Source organism: Rhododendron vialii, chromosome 8a, assembly GCF_030253575.1.
Source record: "Rhododendron vialii isolate Sample 1 chromosome 8a, ASM3025357v1".
NCBI lineage: Eukaryota > Viridiplantae > Streptophyta > Magnoliopsida > Ericales > Ericaceae > Rhododendron > Rhododendron vialii.
Window position 1 is genome coordinate 29289137 of NC_080564.1, and position 17144 is coordinate 29306280.

General features: G+C 38.7%; 2 protein-coding genes across 9 annotated transcripts in view; both read right to left on the bottom strand.

The window, feature by feature from the left end:
- LOC131299007 (callose synthase 10) overlaps positions 1-1208 on the bottom strand; it is a 46534-nt gene extending 45326 nt beyond the window's left edge. For both annotated transcript variants that reach the window (XM_058324533.1, XM_058324532.1), the window contains exon 1: positions 761-1208. In XM_058324533.1, the coding sequence (XP_058180516.1) occupies positions 761-974 (214 nt within the window). In that variant the 5' untranslated portion in view covers positions 975-1208. The remainder of the gene's footprint in view (positions 1-760) is intronic.
- Positions 1209-3846: 2638 nt separating this feature from the next.
- The window catches only part of LOC131336421 (probable amidase At4g34880), a 60411-nt gene continuing 47113 nt past the window's right edge, over positions 3847-17144 (bottom strand). The window contains exons 1-6 of one of the 7 annotated variants that reach the window (XM_058372257.1): positions 10872-11135; positions 7805-8273; positions 6984-7198; positions 6587-6829; positions 5078-5273; positions 3847-4359 (exon numbers count right to left, since the gene is read on the bottom strand). In XM_058372257.1, coding sequence (XP_058228240.1) covers positions 4003-4359; positions 5078-5273; positions 6587-6829; positions 6984-7198; positions 7805-8273; positions 10872-10915 — 1524 coding nt within the window. In that variant the 5' untranslated portion in view covers positions 10916-11135 and the 3' untranslated portion in view covers positions 3847-4002. The other 6 variants (XM_058372258.1, XM_058372261.1, XM_058372260.1 and 3 more) reach the window with 6 other exon arrangements.

The window sequence follows — 17144 nt, forward strand, 5'->3', positions numbered from 1 at the left end:
CCAGAGGGTTATGGCAAATTTTCTATTTATTAAGCAATCTTCTTTCATTTCTTTGGGATTCATATGCTTGACAGTTGAGAGGTTCCATTCAGTTACGAACACAATCCCTACTCCACAAAAGCGAAGAAGTTACGAGATTCATACGTTGAAGCGCAAGAGCAAGGCTTCCGAGCGGATTGTTACCCGACTCACCCCCAATAGGCAATAGGATCCCACAGATAAGCAGTGAACTTCAGATAGGTAAAGCATCTCTATCCGTATATCTGAGTCCAGAAGTATAAAATGCCGCATGTTTTCAGTGTGTTTGCGACTTGGGATGTGAAGCTGGGAGAACACTATAACCTATTATACAACTTGTACCACCTCAAGGATTCATTTTGTCACCAATGTGGCATTAAGCAGGCAGGCACTCAAGTAAACCACACAATGGATAAAATGGTTACTTAATTCTAAAGGCTCTCCTGCTTCGAAGGTATTATCGAAAGACCTTCGCCCCGTGAATCGGTTACTTATCAGTTAGCACCGAAAGCCACAGGTATGGCCATTCTTTTTTTGCTTTATTGGTCTCACGCACATGCAACTCTTAATGCAATAAACTCCATCATTAGCTCTTAAAAGTCCTGATAAAAACAAAGCACGCATACAAGCCTTCCTAAACAGTACACATGCATTCCTAAATTAAACACACACGCATCTTTGTCATACAAAAATCCGGCAAACCAAAGAGAGAACGGTAATCGAGGAGTAGAAATTCACGTACGGATTCGGGCGACATTGGGGTCCTCGGACTGAATCTCGTCGGCGGCCTGCAAGATCAGGTCGATGTTGGTCTCCCGGGTGAGCGACGGCGGCACGGAGCCGGCGATCCCGCTCGGCACCCTCTCATGGCCGCCGCGGCCGTCGTACCGGAGCTTCTCCCTCTGCAGCGTCGCCCGCACCAGCCGCTCCCAGTTCTTCTCGGAGGGCCTCGCCATCTCCGCGCCCTAGAAATCCCGCACCCAGGCGAAAACGATCAGATTTCCCCAAAGCCCTAACTCCCTCTGTCCGAATACAAACGGTAAGATTTTTCTGAAAACCCCTGTGGGGAGCGTAGATCTGGTGAGAGATTTTATTCACAGAGTTGACTGGATTGAGATTCGGGACAAGGTTGTTTTGGAGTATTTTACTTGGTCGTTAAGGAGGTGAGGAGACGCGTAGGGACGTTTCCTCGGGCGCGGATTTGGAAACTGGAAGAGGATCTGGATCCGGTGGAGAATGGGAGGAATGGTGTGTCGCGCGGGGCAGGAGTGTTAGTGTGTTGCCTCGGTGGGAACCGTTTGATGGAACTAAGAGGGTGGTCAGAGAAGTTTTGTAGCGGTGGGATGGGTGTGTGTGGAGAATTAGCGTGGATGTGGTGTCACTTGATGGGAGCTTGTGAATTAAATTCCGCTCAAACGATTCAAACAAAATTTCTCCTCCCCAACGGAAAATCTAGGAAAATCTTTTTTCGAAAACGTGAAAATATTTTTTTGAAAACATTCTCTTTTGTTTGGATCGTTTTAGAAAATTTATTTGTCTAGGCAACCGCAATGAGATCGTACTAAATAAAGACATGCATTACTCCCATTACTAAATGCAAAGAGTTTACGATGCAATTTTTTTTATAAAAAAATATCAAGAAACGAGCACTAACTATATAGAAAGATTTTTATAGAATGTATTTCACGATGATATCAACACGTTTTAGAATAATCGATGTAGTTTTATTAATGATTTTCATGTAAGATATTTCTCTATCAGAAATCGAAAATGATACATCCACCGAGGCTCCCACACCGCACGCACGCCGGGCCCACTCCGGCCACCGGACGGCAGATCCGAGCCGTCCAAAAATTCTGTAAAAAAAATCGAGTGAGCTCCCGCGAATATCAACGGCATCCGACGTGTGTAGGTGCTCGATCCGAACTTCCATTTTTAACGTCTTAGATCATCTGATTTTTAGAAGTTCAGATCGAGGACCTACATACGTCGGATGCCGTTGATTCTCATGCAGGCCCACTCGGTTTTTTTTTATAGAATTTTTGGACAGCTCGGATCGGCCGTCCGGTGGCTAGAGTGAGCCCGGCGTGCGTGCGGTGGGCGGTGCAGTGGGGAAGCCGCGGTGGGTGTATCATCTTCCATCAGAAATATGTAAACCATCAAGGACAATATTTCGTTAAGCCCTTTTCATTCCTATTAAAATATGTTCTTCCTCTACTTTAATTTTTAGCCCAAATCATTAATTGTATCCATATTAACAAATCACAAAAATACTCAATACTTAAATATTAACTTTGATAATCCAAGCAGTTCAAAGTGGGCCCCACATAAGATGTAGTGTAAAAAGGTAGTGTATCTAGTCCAAAAACTTATTCAATGTATACACATATATAGTTGTGGTTTCTAGAGGCGGTAGAGATTTTTAAATACCCTTCTTAGAATTTTAGGAGCCGCCACTATCCTCGACCTTACTCAAGGCTAGCCTCTCACTTGTAAAAACCCGTAAAAATAAATTAATCATTCGACAAAAATACATAAAAACAACAAAACTCACAATTATTTTGTTTGCTCTTCTATGCCTTCTTTTTCGAGCCATGGCTTTGTGATCTCCCAAGCTGCGCGTCTCCAAAACTCAGATGTGGCACTCTTTTATAATTTTCCCAAGGCTTCAAGAGGGAAGCTTTCAGTTCGATCTCCATCGACGAATTTTTAAAATAATCGAGATGGTTTTATTAATAACTGTCATTAAAATATTTATCTATGATGATTAGCAACGAATATGATCAAGAAAAAGTTTCAAATAGACATGCAGTTTGTAAACAAATAATTACACATCAATCGTATAACGAAGTTGAAGCATAGAACTAATCACAGTAGGTATTTCGATAAGGCCTTTTTATTTCTACCCAAAATATGTACTTAAATATATTTATTTTGATGAACCAAGCAATTCGATTGATAGGATAATATCAAATCATGAAGAAAATATATTTTGATTGAATCCACATCCTAGTTTCGTGCAAATTAACTAATGAGCCAAGAACAATAAACAATGTATGCACTACAGAAAAATCATATGCAAAATATCAATCAATAAATTTCACGAGGTTTCATCCTCGACCTCACTCGAGGATTTAGCCTCTCACCGGGAGTATTTCTTTTACTCTTTTAAGCCTGTTTTCTCTCGGCCGTGACTCGCGTGGCCTTGCGATCGATCTCTCAAAGCTGAACTCGCAATGCGCGTCTCCAAAAGAACCAAAACTAAGCCGTGGTAGTATATAATATTTGTTTCGTTTACAAGACTTCAATAGGGAAACTTCAGTTCTCTCCACTAATTAAAACTCCAACTTTCCTTTTCCTTCCAAGAGAGCTGACTGAATATTTCCTAATTAGCATATCGAAGCCTATGTAAATACTGGAGTCAAACCTCAATTTCCTAATGACCGATCAGCTTTCAAGAATTGCCTACTGGGGCAAATCAATATCCACGTTCAGATCCTTTGGAAATTTGCTTGCTTCACATGGAAATATTAATTAGTTCCTGCATGCTTGCTTCACACTCCAATTTGCAGTGAAAATTTCTGTAGACTCGGATTTTGGACCGTCTTAGCAATTGTTGAATCCAACGCCTGAAACATGTATAATTATCACAATGGAGAAGGACACGTACACTTTTCATGTTAGATATTTTTGACGTATAAAAGGGTGCAAAGGGCCTTTTGTTATTTGAACTTTTTCTTCTTATTCCTCACTTCCTTTAGTACATGGGCGGCATCCTCTTGATGCCTTATCAATTTTTTTTTTTAATACTTATTAAAAAAAAGAATATTTATTATGAAAAACTGCAGATCCCATTATTTGATTTAGTCGATAATTAGCTTACAGTAAAAACAAACAAAAAACAAAACTTGCAGGCAGAGCACTTTAGTATTGTGCTGCATTCACTTCTGACATGCAGGTTAAAAATACATTCATTAAATGAGATTAAGGTTTAAACGAAGGTGGCTTCCTAAACTTAGTAGCCTGCTCGAAGCTAAACGCAATCTCAATGAGTTTAGGCTCTGAACCCCTCAATCCTCCGAAAGAAATGCCGCATGGTACCCCATTGCCGTCGTAGCCTGCTGGAACATTAATCGCCGGATATCCTCCAACTGCAAGCACCGAAGATCCAACTGCCCGGGGTGTTACCCATGCATCCAACTTATTTTTCCTCATCAACTTCTCAAACCCGTCTTTGGATGCTCTTGTTAAATTTCGCAAGGCTTCCTTCTCTAATTTGCCTATCCCATTTGTTTTCTCAGCTTCCAAAAAGGTATCTTGATCATACTCGTGAAGTTTTTCCTGCAGACCCATTAAACAGCTAAATCCATAATCTTGTGGAAGCAACATTTGGATTGTAACAGAGCAAATTGAAGTAAAACTCAAGAAAGGGTGGGTCTCAGAGTCTTCGCCTGCTCAGGGACCAACCCCCGTTTGAGGTTTAGTTGAGTGGACAGATCACGCCCACTAGAGCAAAGTAAAACTCATTGAAGAAAGAATAGCGCAAGAAGATAAGTGATTTTGTAGCATAGATAGACCTAATCAACAGTTTTCATAGTGCGAAGGACCCATTCGTCAGGTCAGAATGGATAATGCCAGTAGAAATATGGAGTAATACTTAACCAATGAGCAACCATTAGCCAAGAGCCCATGTACCTCAGGCATTCGTCGCCCCCTCTTATGATGGTCTTGCCCCCTTTATGTGCTTGGTGGTCATCCTAGCATGAGTTGGGTTTACTGTGTGCTTTGTGGTCATACAATCAGTCTTCCTTCCATACTATGCAAGGTTTGGATGTCGGGTGCGGGTATGTGTCTAATTGTCCAATTCATCTAATTTCCATATCAATAACTTGGTGACACGCCAAACCATTGATATGTTTCAGAACATTTCTTTTATTTTGTAGCAAAATTTGAATAACAAAATATGTAACAAGGACTCTACGCCCATGTACGAGTTTAAGTGTGTATTCCTACTGATTAACAAAAAATACAAAATAAAAACTATGGACATGATACTTACCAAATCTGAGAATTTATCGTTAAAGGCTATTACATCGGCCAATGATCTCACCGGAGAAGTGACCAAGTCTTTGAGATAAGCATTTAGTGACAACTTGAACTCAGCCTGCAAAGCTATTTGTTCGCCTCCAAGCATGGGAAAAATAGCTTCAAGGTTTGGAATTTCCAGACGGTCTACCAAAATTGCACCTCCTTGCCTTTGTCACACAAGATTTCAAAATGTAAAGTTAGAACTAAAATTCGTATTCAGAGCAAAGAAAGCTGGCCAAGACTCAAGTCCAGGGCCAGCCCAGTGATTTTGGGGCACTAGGGGAAATTACAGTTTGGGGCTCTTTACGTTCTCTTTTAAAAGATCCAAACCATTAGAAAATAACCTTCCATTAAAATGAAATTATTATGTGAATTATACAACATAAGTAGGTTTATGCTAGCACTTCACATTTAACTTATTCGCATTAAAATATTAGAGGTTCGAGTAAATAATTTTATTCACTTTGTTTAAGTAGTTGAGATTTCATAGAATTTTTTTTGAGTGCCGTGCAACATTCATGTCGCAAATTACATTCTTAACGTATTTTTGTACACCATTTAGGTTCTACTTAGACATAAAAACTTGTAATCTAACTTTGTTTTTTTAAATTGTTTTGCCTTTTCACATATTTAATTGTGGAATTGAAAGACTAAAAGACATTCATGATAATAGCAAAAAGGCCCATTGAAATAAAATTAAGTGGTTCTTTTTTTTATCTAAATAGACAAAATGACAAACATTTTCAAATAGAAGATGAGATCATTCATTGAAATAAAAATAGCAACACGTAAAAGGCCTGTAGGATTAGGGATCCCATGGAAAAAGACCTCATATAATAGTGCATATTTAGTAATTACTACATACTTACATCTTATCTTAAATCTAAATGAGGATCTAATTTGTATTTAAATTGAGTTGAGTTTGTAAAAAGATTTCCAGGAAAGACTGAGGTGCAATATACATCTATGATATATCTCAATATACATCTATGATATATCTCAAGTTTGAGCATAAATTTATGATAATTGTTGGAGTCCTGATACAGATGAGGTGTAGAAGTAAATGTGAAGCACTTGCCAAGTAAACCTTGTGACAGAAAATATTTTTCAAAGAGGTGAACAACATGACTTGATCTCAAGACCTAAAGGTTTCCGCACACCTCCACCACTGAACCACGGTTTCACTTTAACCATGAATATCAATATATATGATATTTATACTGTTCTTACCTTTGGGGCCCTATTTTTGCTAAAACTAGGAAGTCCTCCTAATATTAGTTCAACTAAGTCAAGCATTAGTCCTTTGAAGTGATTTTGTCCCAACATTTTTGCCAAGTTGGGGCCCAAATTCTTGGGCCAGTTGTGCAGCAAAAGCTGGTCTTACATAAAAAGTGATGCTTGAGTCTTTGCAGGTCCATCATCGTTGATCGGAGGAGGAGCCAAAAACCGATTCATCAAAGAGTGAGAGTGAAATGATTACCTTAACATGTGAAAAGACTGCTCAAACAGTTGAGCGATTTCCGACGTTTTAGGGAAACCAAAGTAGGGATCTATTGTTATCCCTAATCTCTTTCCCTTAAGCCCATCAGCCTTGAGGAATTGCACATATCCACCATGAGGAATGTAAGTCGAAGCTTTTCTTGTTGCCACAGCATCATAGCGATCATACCCCACAATGGCATCAAGGACATAAACAGCATCTGATACTGTTCTGCAGATTGGCCTGCAATACCCACAAGGAACAGACACAAATGACAAGGAATAAATTGGCTTTCCTATGCCGTGCACGGAATTTCTGCAGTAACTGGACATCTAGTTGTGAGAGAAGGTGTGGATGATGAAAAAAGTTAAGCCAATGCAATGTAAACTTTACATACCCAACGGTGTCCTGCCTAGGGGAGATTGGGACGACCCCTCCTCGGCTCGTAAGGCCTACTGTGGGTTTGAACCCAACCACAGAGTTGTAACTGGACGGAGATATGATGGACCCATCTGTCTCTGTGCCTAGTGATACTGCAGCCATATTTGCTGCTACCGATATTGCCGATCCTGTGCTTGATCCCGATGGGTCTGCTGATTTCACATATGGACACTGCACAAATGCGAAAGCGTAGTATCACCATTTAATCAGATTGGATCTAAGCTAAATTTGGCAACTTTTTCCCAAATCATTAACAAGACATCAAATTTCACCCATGATCTCTTATCAGAGAAGGTAGTACTGCCAAATCCGTAGTGCTAGCTATCACATTGTCACCTAATTATGCAAAAGAATATCATTACTAAAATACATAAAATGCCAAGGAGAGTGAGAAAAAAAAAGAAAAAGATGACAAGTATCAAAAGAGTTTCAGAAGGTTGGAATTACTTGCCTCAACATTGCAAATGTTCGGTTATGATGAATGCAAAAGCACATCCCATGTTTAGAAAAAAATGTAACACTGTCCTACCTTTTTTGTTGTTCTATCTCACAAAGGAAGAATAGAAAAGAAAGAACAGTCATTTTTACAGTCCTATTTCTGCCCATGCCCCTGCTTTCAATTGAAAAAACTCAACATGTTATAAGATAAGAATGAAGAGGAATTAGGAATCAAGTACTTAATATTTACTGCTGACATGCCAAATTTGGTTGTTGTTAGTAAGCATAAACCCAATATGCACTCATAAGCCATTAAAGAGAAACAAATTGGCAACCTACCACAGCTTGGCCGCCTCTAGCACTCCAGCCATTAGAAGCATCAGACGACCTGAAATTTGCCCACTCACTCAAGCTCGCCTTTCCCAATATGATTGAGCCTGCTTTCCTCAGCTTCGCCACCACCCCTGCATCCCGGGGCACAACTGAACCAAGCAGCGCAAATGACCCAGCTGTGGTGTTTAGCTTATCCTTGGTTGCAATGTTATCCTTGAGCAGAACAGGGATACCGTGCAACCAAGACTTTGACACAGGTGCCTTGGCCTTACGCTCTTGGTCAGCCTTGTCTGCAAGGTCGAGAGCATCTGGATTCACCTCAATGACTGCTCGAAGAACTGGGTTGAGTCTTTCAATTTCTCTCAGGTAGAATTCAACAAGTTTCCTGGAAGTGAGTTTGTCTTGCTCGAAAGCAATCCGGATATCGTGCACACTAGCTTCTCTGATTGAGAATTCACTGTTCACCATGGTACTGCTGAATCCAAACAAGGTCTCACCCAGAAACATAAGCAGTATTTTACCGATGGCCATAGTGAAAGAATCGAAAACACTATGACTAAAATCAGTAAGACACTGGTGAGAATTCAAAGCTATATATACAAGGACGGAACCAGGATTTTACCCTAACAGTGGCGAAATGTATGCTAAAAAAATAAAAAGATGCATTATAATATTAATAGTTATTGGCCCATTGAATTTAGTTTTAGAATACTTTTTTGGATCTCCTTTCTTGAAAAAAAATAGAAGATTTATGACTAGTATATAATAAAAAATAAGGAAAAAAATCTAGCAGTGGCAACACTATATAAGTTGGGGATAAATTTTTTTTTTCACATATAATAATTGCGTTTTCTAAAATTCTTGTCGTAGCGGCCGCCGCCACTAGACCCCCCTGATCCCATCCTTGTATATATAGACAAAAGAGATATGATGATCCAATGGTATATGCTTGTAAAGTGGAGGGACATCGTATCATGACCCACTGTTAACCTTTCTTCTTGTTGCTTTTGAATGAATGTTGGCACCCATAGGATTCCACAGATTGGTGGGAACCACATGAATTTCAGCAATTTCATGTGCTCTGTCCTCTTTGGAATCAAGAAAAGCTCGACCCTTAAGTTGCTTGAAGGGTCAATAAATTGTACTAAGAGTAATATTTGGGGGCTAGTATTACCTCGGTGGCGTAATATTACACCACTTTTTTACTCTATCCGCGTTTAGTTACCAGCTCCATGGAGAGGGTAATTTTTTGGACAAACTACAGTTTAACCCCTTATGGTTTGGACTATGTGCGACAACCCTCTTTCATTTAAAAATCAGCAGATAAAGCCCTGTGATTTGTGGACTAAAGTGCACCATCGCAATTTTTGTCCAAATTGACAGGAGCTACAGCTCATACACCATTTTTGACACTGTAGTTTGGGACAAAGAGGTGAGTACCAGGCGGGCACGCTAACAAACACCCTTTGTTTCTAAAGAGGAAATGACCATGCTTGGCAACTAATTTCAGCCCATCATAAAAAAATTCCTTGCTAGGATTAAAGGAAAACCTTCTTGTGGGATATATCATTAACTAAGGAACATGCTCTTTCTCTCATCCAAAGCATCCACGATTCTTGTCTCATCCCAAGTCTTTGCTGACACATGCATGCTCTTTATAGTATCTATCCTTCTTAACTTCATTGTTCTTCCATGAATCGTTTCTCTAGTGGCTAATGTCACGAAAATATGGGAAACTCTTACTAGTATGAGACGTCAACGTATTGAGATGATCCTCGAAAGCTGCGGCTATGGCTGAATCATGAAGATTATACACGAATGGACTTATACTATCTCTTTCCTTACAGACCTTCCTCACTGAGAAAATGTTTATAACCTCCCTTGGAATGAACTTAGATACTTCTCTTGTTGCTTCATCATCCCTTGGATCAAACCCTGATGTAACATCAATCACATAAACTGCATCCGCTACAGTCCAACATATGGTCCTGTAAATAGTACCGTCATTTATACTCATTGTTCAGAGTCTTGAGACTACGTAACTTGGAATATCCACTGAGTTAATAACCATGTTTAGCTCAAAAGACAATATTTTACATTGAAGGAATGCCAGAAAGTAGGGGAGAAAAAAAAGAAGCATCAAAGTCTGTGCCTACCAAATGGTGTCCCAAAAGGGTGCATACAAACTAACTCCAGCTCGACTTGTAAGCCCAACGGTGGGTTTGACAACAACTGAATTGTGATTGGATGGGCAAATAATGGAGTCGTGGGTCTCGGTTTCTAATGAGACTGCCACCTTGTCAGCAACTACGGACATTGCAGCACATTCGAATTGGATATTTCTGACAACAAAAATTGTTTTATTACCCTCAGAAGCTTCAGTATTTATAGAAGTATCGAGTAAATTACACACACAACATGAACAAGAGAAGGATGTTTCAAGGCTGGCAGTAACATCCTGCCTCGTTGGCTCGTTCCTACATTCTTGAATGAGTTAGAGAGATCCATAAATCAAAGGAATTTTACAAAACCTGAAACAAGTTACACCGCAGTTGTACTACAAAGGATATGGTCGGACCGGAACCAACTATTAAATGAGTTCCATTGCATGCCAATTCTTCTTGACAAAATAAAATAGACTCTTTACAAAAATTAGACATTCAACTATGCACTCTTTTGTTTCGGCTTTTATCAATGGAGTGTTCCATAAGCATTTGTACTACAACAGTACAACGCTGATTTATAAAGAAGAAGAACATTTGTACTACAACGGATATGGTCCAGTCCATCTCCTTTGGAGCCGGTCCAAACAGAACTTGGCTCTGGTTTAGGTGGACCCAGTGGGCGGTGGGATTCATCCAAGGATTAGTCGAAAGCTGGCTTTTGCCCCGACACGTGAGTTATAAAAAAAAACACACCAATTTTTTCCCCCCGCTGTGATTTCAGACATAGAAAGTAAGTAACAAGCATATATGTTCCACCCACCATCTTCAAATTCAAACACACGTGTGTGTGTGTGTATATATATATATATATATATAGAGAGAGAGAGAGAGAGAGAGAGAGCGCTAACCGATCCCTGACCGGCTCTGGCACACCAGACGTTGGGAACTCCATCGAGAGAACGAATGAGACACAACTCACTCAACCTCTCCACAACCGCGGGACCGCCGACCCCACAGGGCCGCAAAGCCTAGCCACCGGATTCAGCTCATCGATCCTGCTCAGAAAGAAAGTCCAGGAGCTGGTGGATTTCTTTCCGGTGGCTGATTGTCGCTTCTTCGATCAAATGGTTTGAATATGACCATTGGTGAGGGCCACCCAGGAATTATTTATGCACATAATCATTCATAGAAAGTTCACCATCAACTACAATTATACATCATTCTAATAATTTTTTTAATTTGAGGGGCAAAGGCGGAATACGTTTTTTAAAATTTTGTTTTAATGTTACGTTCTTCTTAAGCATTTTGTTTTTCATTCCTAAGTAAAAGGATTTATATTCCCTACAAGTGCAATTTGTCCATAAGTATATCTCTCCGTCAGTCAATCCGAACCATTCATATAATAGGACTCGTCATATAAATTGTCCACTAAAAAATTTATGTCGATTAGACTTTAAATTGAAACAACTCCATCAAAATACTCATACCTATAAAAAAAAATACACGGTCTAACCATTTTTTGCATAAATGAAATGTTGTTATCAGTTCCCAATCAACTTGATTTTTTGTGTGGACAAATTATTTTACAGTCTCTACTTTCTACGTTATATACGTCTTGGATCGTTGGAGATCTATAACTGTGTGAGATATACTTTGCACCCCTAAATCAAACAAGAGAAAACCTTAGTTAAAAAAATTAGTATGAGAGGGTGTGGGGGCACGTGACCCCACGTGTCTCTTACTAAGTCCGGCGCGGACTCCCCTCAATGCAGACGGAGGTTCGAGTCTCAGCAAGTGCTCCATTTTTGGCAACCATTCCATAATCGTCCATGAGGAGCTCATAGACGAGTCCGGTTGGTTGGTAGACTTGCTCCCCACATCATTGATAAGGTTCGATTATTGAGGTTAGACCGCAAGAAAGTAATAGTTTCTTGTGAATCCTCTATTTCCGGCGTGGATGGTTTAGCCTTGATTGAACCGGAGAAAAATTAGTTGAGGTGTACGTAAGCCGGCCTGGCCACCCTAAACCGAAAAACAAACTACTCCAACCGAAAGTTCCAACTCCCTAGGCATAGTAACCCAAGAATCTAACAGAAACGAAATTCTACGTACTCCACAAAAGAAAATAGTCCAACTAACAGAGAAAATAAACGAAAATTCTGCCCCTTTCTGCAAGAAGACGTTACCGCTACGCAGTTCTATACTTGCTCTTCTTGATCCCTGAGGTCAGTTGCATCTCAGGCTGCAAAATGGCAACAAAGCTCATGAGAGGTAATCCGAATTCCTAACAAAATTTACTCCCACCCATGGGATTCGTATGTACAATAATTTCAGTATCAAGATAATACTGTATTAGTTTTATGTCCATGGCAAACAGAGAGAACATCAATTCCACGAAAGATTCAACTCAATTTGACAGTGAATTCTTAGGCCCATGCGGATCCGGATCCGGATCCTCTCCAGTCCAGTCCAACATTTGAACCAAAGGAAACAATCAGAATCTAAACTATACATTGTGAAAATCAATGGTTCGGATTTGCTCAAAAACTCTTTTTATGAAGAATTGATCCAGTCTTACATGCGAGTCTCTGAGCAAATCCGAACCATTGATTGCAGCAATGGACGGTCTTGACTGTGACTATCTCCTCCCGTCCAAACCTTTGGATCGGAGAGGATCCAGTCCCTCGTTTGTGTATTCTGTTTTGTGCAGAGAATCGGGGGAGATACAAAAGAATCCTCTTTCAGAGGAGAATTGGGCCATACGCCAATTAGAGGACACTAGCCTACAAAGAACTTAAAGCACATACTTGTTCATGCATGCATCTCTGACATAGAAGTAATTGATCAAGAAACCATCCCGATGAAACCAAATAATCGAACAAGAAAGTGGTAAGAACTTATATATATAATCAAAGATAGTTCATCCAAGTAGTTTACAATACCAGCAGAAGTTAAATTCCCATCCACAGCCAGTTAGTACTACTTAAGAGGTGTAACGAACGGGTAAACACATGTGAATAAAGCCAAGTTCCTTCTAAAGCCTCAATGATTTGGCTTTGTATAGTAATCCTAAGTGGGAGGAATAGAAGAGCGAAATGTACGTAATTCCAGTTGAAGTCGCCAGTTTCAATCCTTCTAACATGTCCAAGCTCGTGAATTTTTTGATAACTTCCGAAGCTGGGAAGAGATTACAACGTCTATGTGAGAATTTCATCCCATCTCCTTATTCTCCCATAATTAAAAGTAGAAACCCTACGTTGAAGGTTATAAAGAAATGGACAATTAATGTTTTTTTAGAAGCACACTTTTTTCCTAGACGAAGTTCTTTTTCCCAAACTTTTACCAGTATCTTGTCCAATTAGACTTCCGGGGGAAAGGGTACCATAGAAAAATGCCTACATCTCTAGTGTGATTAAAGATGGTAATGCCTAGCTGCTCGGCCTTATGACTAAATGAAGTAGTAATGTAACGACCCGGATTTTTGACCAAATTTTTTTTTAATACAAATTTATATTTTTAAATTCCTAATTTAATAATTAATTAAATTGAATAATTAAAATATATTATTATGTGTACAATTGATATTATTTACACTATTGTATAAGATATGTATTTAAACTTTAGATATACGAATCAGTGATTCATATTTATCTCTTATCTTTCCTATCTAAACCCTAAGTAGAACTCTATTCAAACTAACTCTTCACTTCTCTATCTCTCATCCTATACATAAAAGCGTCCAGATACATTCTCACCCTATACATACATGCGTCCACATACATTAGAATTGAAACCCCCCCAAATGTGGCACTTGTCCCCTATCTTTTTATCGTTATCAGTATCACTCTCCTTCCTCATTCCACCACTTTTACACTTATCCTCTCACCTTCTTACTATCTTATTCTCTCTCATTATACATACCCACATAATCCGAAAATTGAACACCAGTAGATTATTTCACTCCCAATTCTATTGTTGAGTCTAGAGAGAGAGAGAGAGAGAGAGTTGTGGCCATAGATGTGTGCACACCGTGAGTTTCATGGGCACACCGCTGCTGCGGGCCCTATCAGAGTGCCGCCGTACGCTGCCTCGAGATTTCAGAACCACCACGGCGATCTATGGATACCGTACAACACTTATCCGAACTTAAAATCGCGTTTGAGGTAGTTTTCCGAAAACCCAAAACCTTTATCTGCATTTTAATGGAGTTACTTAGATTTAAAGTTTATTGAAGATGATGATTTGCTGTTAAATTGTTAATTTATTTTTAGTCCTGTTTATATTAAAATTTAGTCCGGTTGTGCTGAAATGATTAGTGTTATACCCTGTGAAAATTTATGATCGTTTAACAAGTGTTTGATTGTGAAATTATTATTGATGTTGCACTGTTAATTTGTATTTGAGTGGATGTTTACGTGTTTAATAAATTATTGGAGTAGATAAATATTTATGAAATATTAACAAGAATATTTTACTAGTAAAAATTTATTTAGATTGTAAACAAGAAATATTTTAGATTATATATTAGTTAATCTTTAACTCTAATAAATATTGACTAGAATAGCCTCGCATAATTTTGTTCTTATGAAAATCTCATATTAATATGTAATATAGTTAGTAAATACTAAATTTAGCAATAAGTATTTTCCAATAAAAATAATTAGTTTGTAAAATCTATGAATAATATGAAAGTTAAAGAAAATGTTTAAATAGTAGAAATGTTTTATAAAATTTCTAAATGAGAGAAATAGACTTAAATTTAAGTATAGTAATTAATTGTTTGACTGAATATTATTTTGTTACTCGCATGATAAATTCTATGACATGATTAATTTTATCGCATGGTTATATGTTGTTAGTACTTTTAGTTGAAATGTTGAACCGTGTGATATTTTGTTGTGGCTGTAGATTGGACAAATAGGTTCCCGGGGTGGTTACGAGTAGTGAATCATGTAGACGATGATAAGTAAATGGAAAATGGTAAAGTGTTGGAAGTGTGATTGTGTGGATTGTGATTTAAGCCATGGTGATGGCAAGGGTAACCTATGGGGCCCTGTGTTGAAATGGGTTACCTGAGGGGCCCGGTGTTGTGACGCTAACGTATGATACGTCATGGGAAGTTTCTCTTTGAGGAAGAGAATGGGTCCCATGAGACGGTTATAGTTAGTGAGACGTTAATGTATGATACGTCATGGAAAGTTTCTCTTGGAGAAAGAGAATGGGTCCCATGAGACGGTTATAGTTAGCGTGGGGTAGTGGATGTCCGACCCTAATGTACGATACGTCATGGGATGACTCGATCCTCTTGTTATGGTCTTAAGTGAGAACATACTCGGTACATAACTTAAATGCGCTCACCTAGGACCCTGGTGCAGGATAAGCAAGAGGAAGGGTGGACCCATGAGACGATTGTAGTTAGTGGATGTGGGAGGAAAGGATCTCGCGGAGAGAATCCTTAGATTACATGTAAGATGATGGATAGTAAAGAAAAAGACGATGTGTTATTATTTTGTACCTTCGGTGTATTATGAATTATATATTGTTGATCTGCATATTGTGGTATTGGGTTTTAGGATTTCTACTTAGTGAATTATCACTCAGGATACGTTTGTATCCTGGCAAATCGTTTGCTTCGGCGTTCAATTTGCCAGAGTGTGCAGGATTCCACAGTGGAGCAGTTGATACAGGTGGGACCCCTGAAACGGAGTCTGGGCCAACATTGCTTGGAATTTCATATCAAAACTAGAGTCGCTCTGGAGTTGCTTTTGTTACATAGATTTTTGTATTATTTTGAGATTTTATTTTTTGTATAAGGATAAATAGGGGCCTAATATTTTGTAAAATTCAGTGTATTTTAGGGTTAATGCTTCCGAAATTCCTTGGAAAATCGGGGCGTTACAAGTAATGGGGGAAAATGAGATCAATAAAAAGGGACTCGGGTCCATTGGTTGGTTTTAGGTTAAACTTGATTGATTTGTTGTCACGTTGGAAAACCAAGTTTTGTATTAGCACCCTTTGTAGACCGACTCTAGATTTGCATTTAGCCTTCTCGATACAAGGAGATTATTTATGATATTGTTGTTGTGGCTACATAGGAGCTCCGCAAAGATGGTTTTACCTCGCTGTTTTTCAATACAAGGAGCTTAAACCAATTCTTGAAGAGGTAAAATTTTTGCTGTTAAAATCCCAAGTGCTTTTCAGCATTTGAAAAAGGGTTAATCACTTCGACATCTGGAATCATTATGTTCTATTTGTGGGACTGCAGTTGGCGATGTTAGAGGTGGAGGAGGAAGTTAGAGGTGGAGGAGGAAGTTGAGGAGGAGGAAGGCCTTGAGAGTATTAGTCCGAGAAAAAGAGGCAACAAGAAGAACAAACATTTAGGGTATGTTTATTTCGATGAAAATGAAATTGAAGTTGGAATAGAATCAGAGGAAATGAGATTGTAATATCTTTTCCATTCTCAAGTTTGGTTGTACTTAGGAATAGTCATTCTCATCCAATGGAATGGTATGGCAATAGTAATTTTTGGAATAAAAATAGTAATTTTGGAGTGAAAAGTAATTTTCGGTGTGGCAATAGTGAATCTTGGAGTGGAACTAATAATTTTAGCGTGGCAAAGAAATGGAATGACAATTCCTAAGTTTTTTTAGTGGAATGACAATTTCTTTACTATGGTGAATAGTAATTCAATTTGGAATGATCATTCCATCATTTAATGATGAACCAAACATGGGAATAAGTATTCCATGAAATGACAATTCCATTCTAATATTGATTCCATCAAACCAAACATACCCTTAGAGTCATAGCAGTTAGAGCTTTCTGATATTTGCTACTCCCTCTGTCCTGATTTGATTTGTTTGTCCAATCTCAGGTTTCCAACTTATTAAGGAAACTGCGGATCAAAAAAAAAAAACTTATTAAGGAAACCAAATCGAATCTATTGATTTAGAAATTTAAATAATCTAATCCATTGATTTTGAAATTGAACAATCAATTTGGGACATGTAAAAGTCAAAAGTGGGACAAACAAATCGGGACGAAAGAAGTATCAATTTTTGTAAACTGATTCAGTTGGTGTATTTCTAATATTGTGAACAGTTTAATTCATATGATCAATGGATATATATATGAAAACACAAACACATGGTCACTCACACTTGAGTGCGCAACTATTTTTG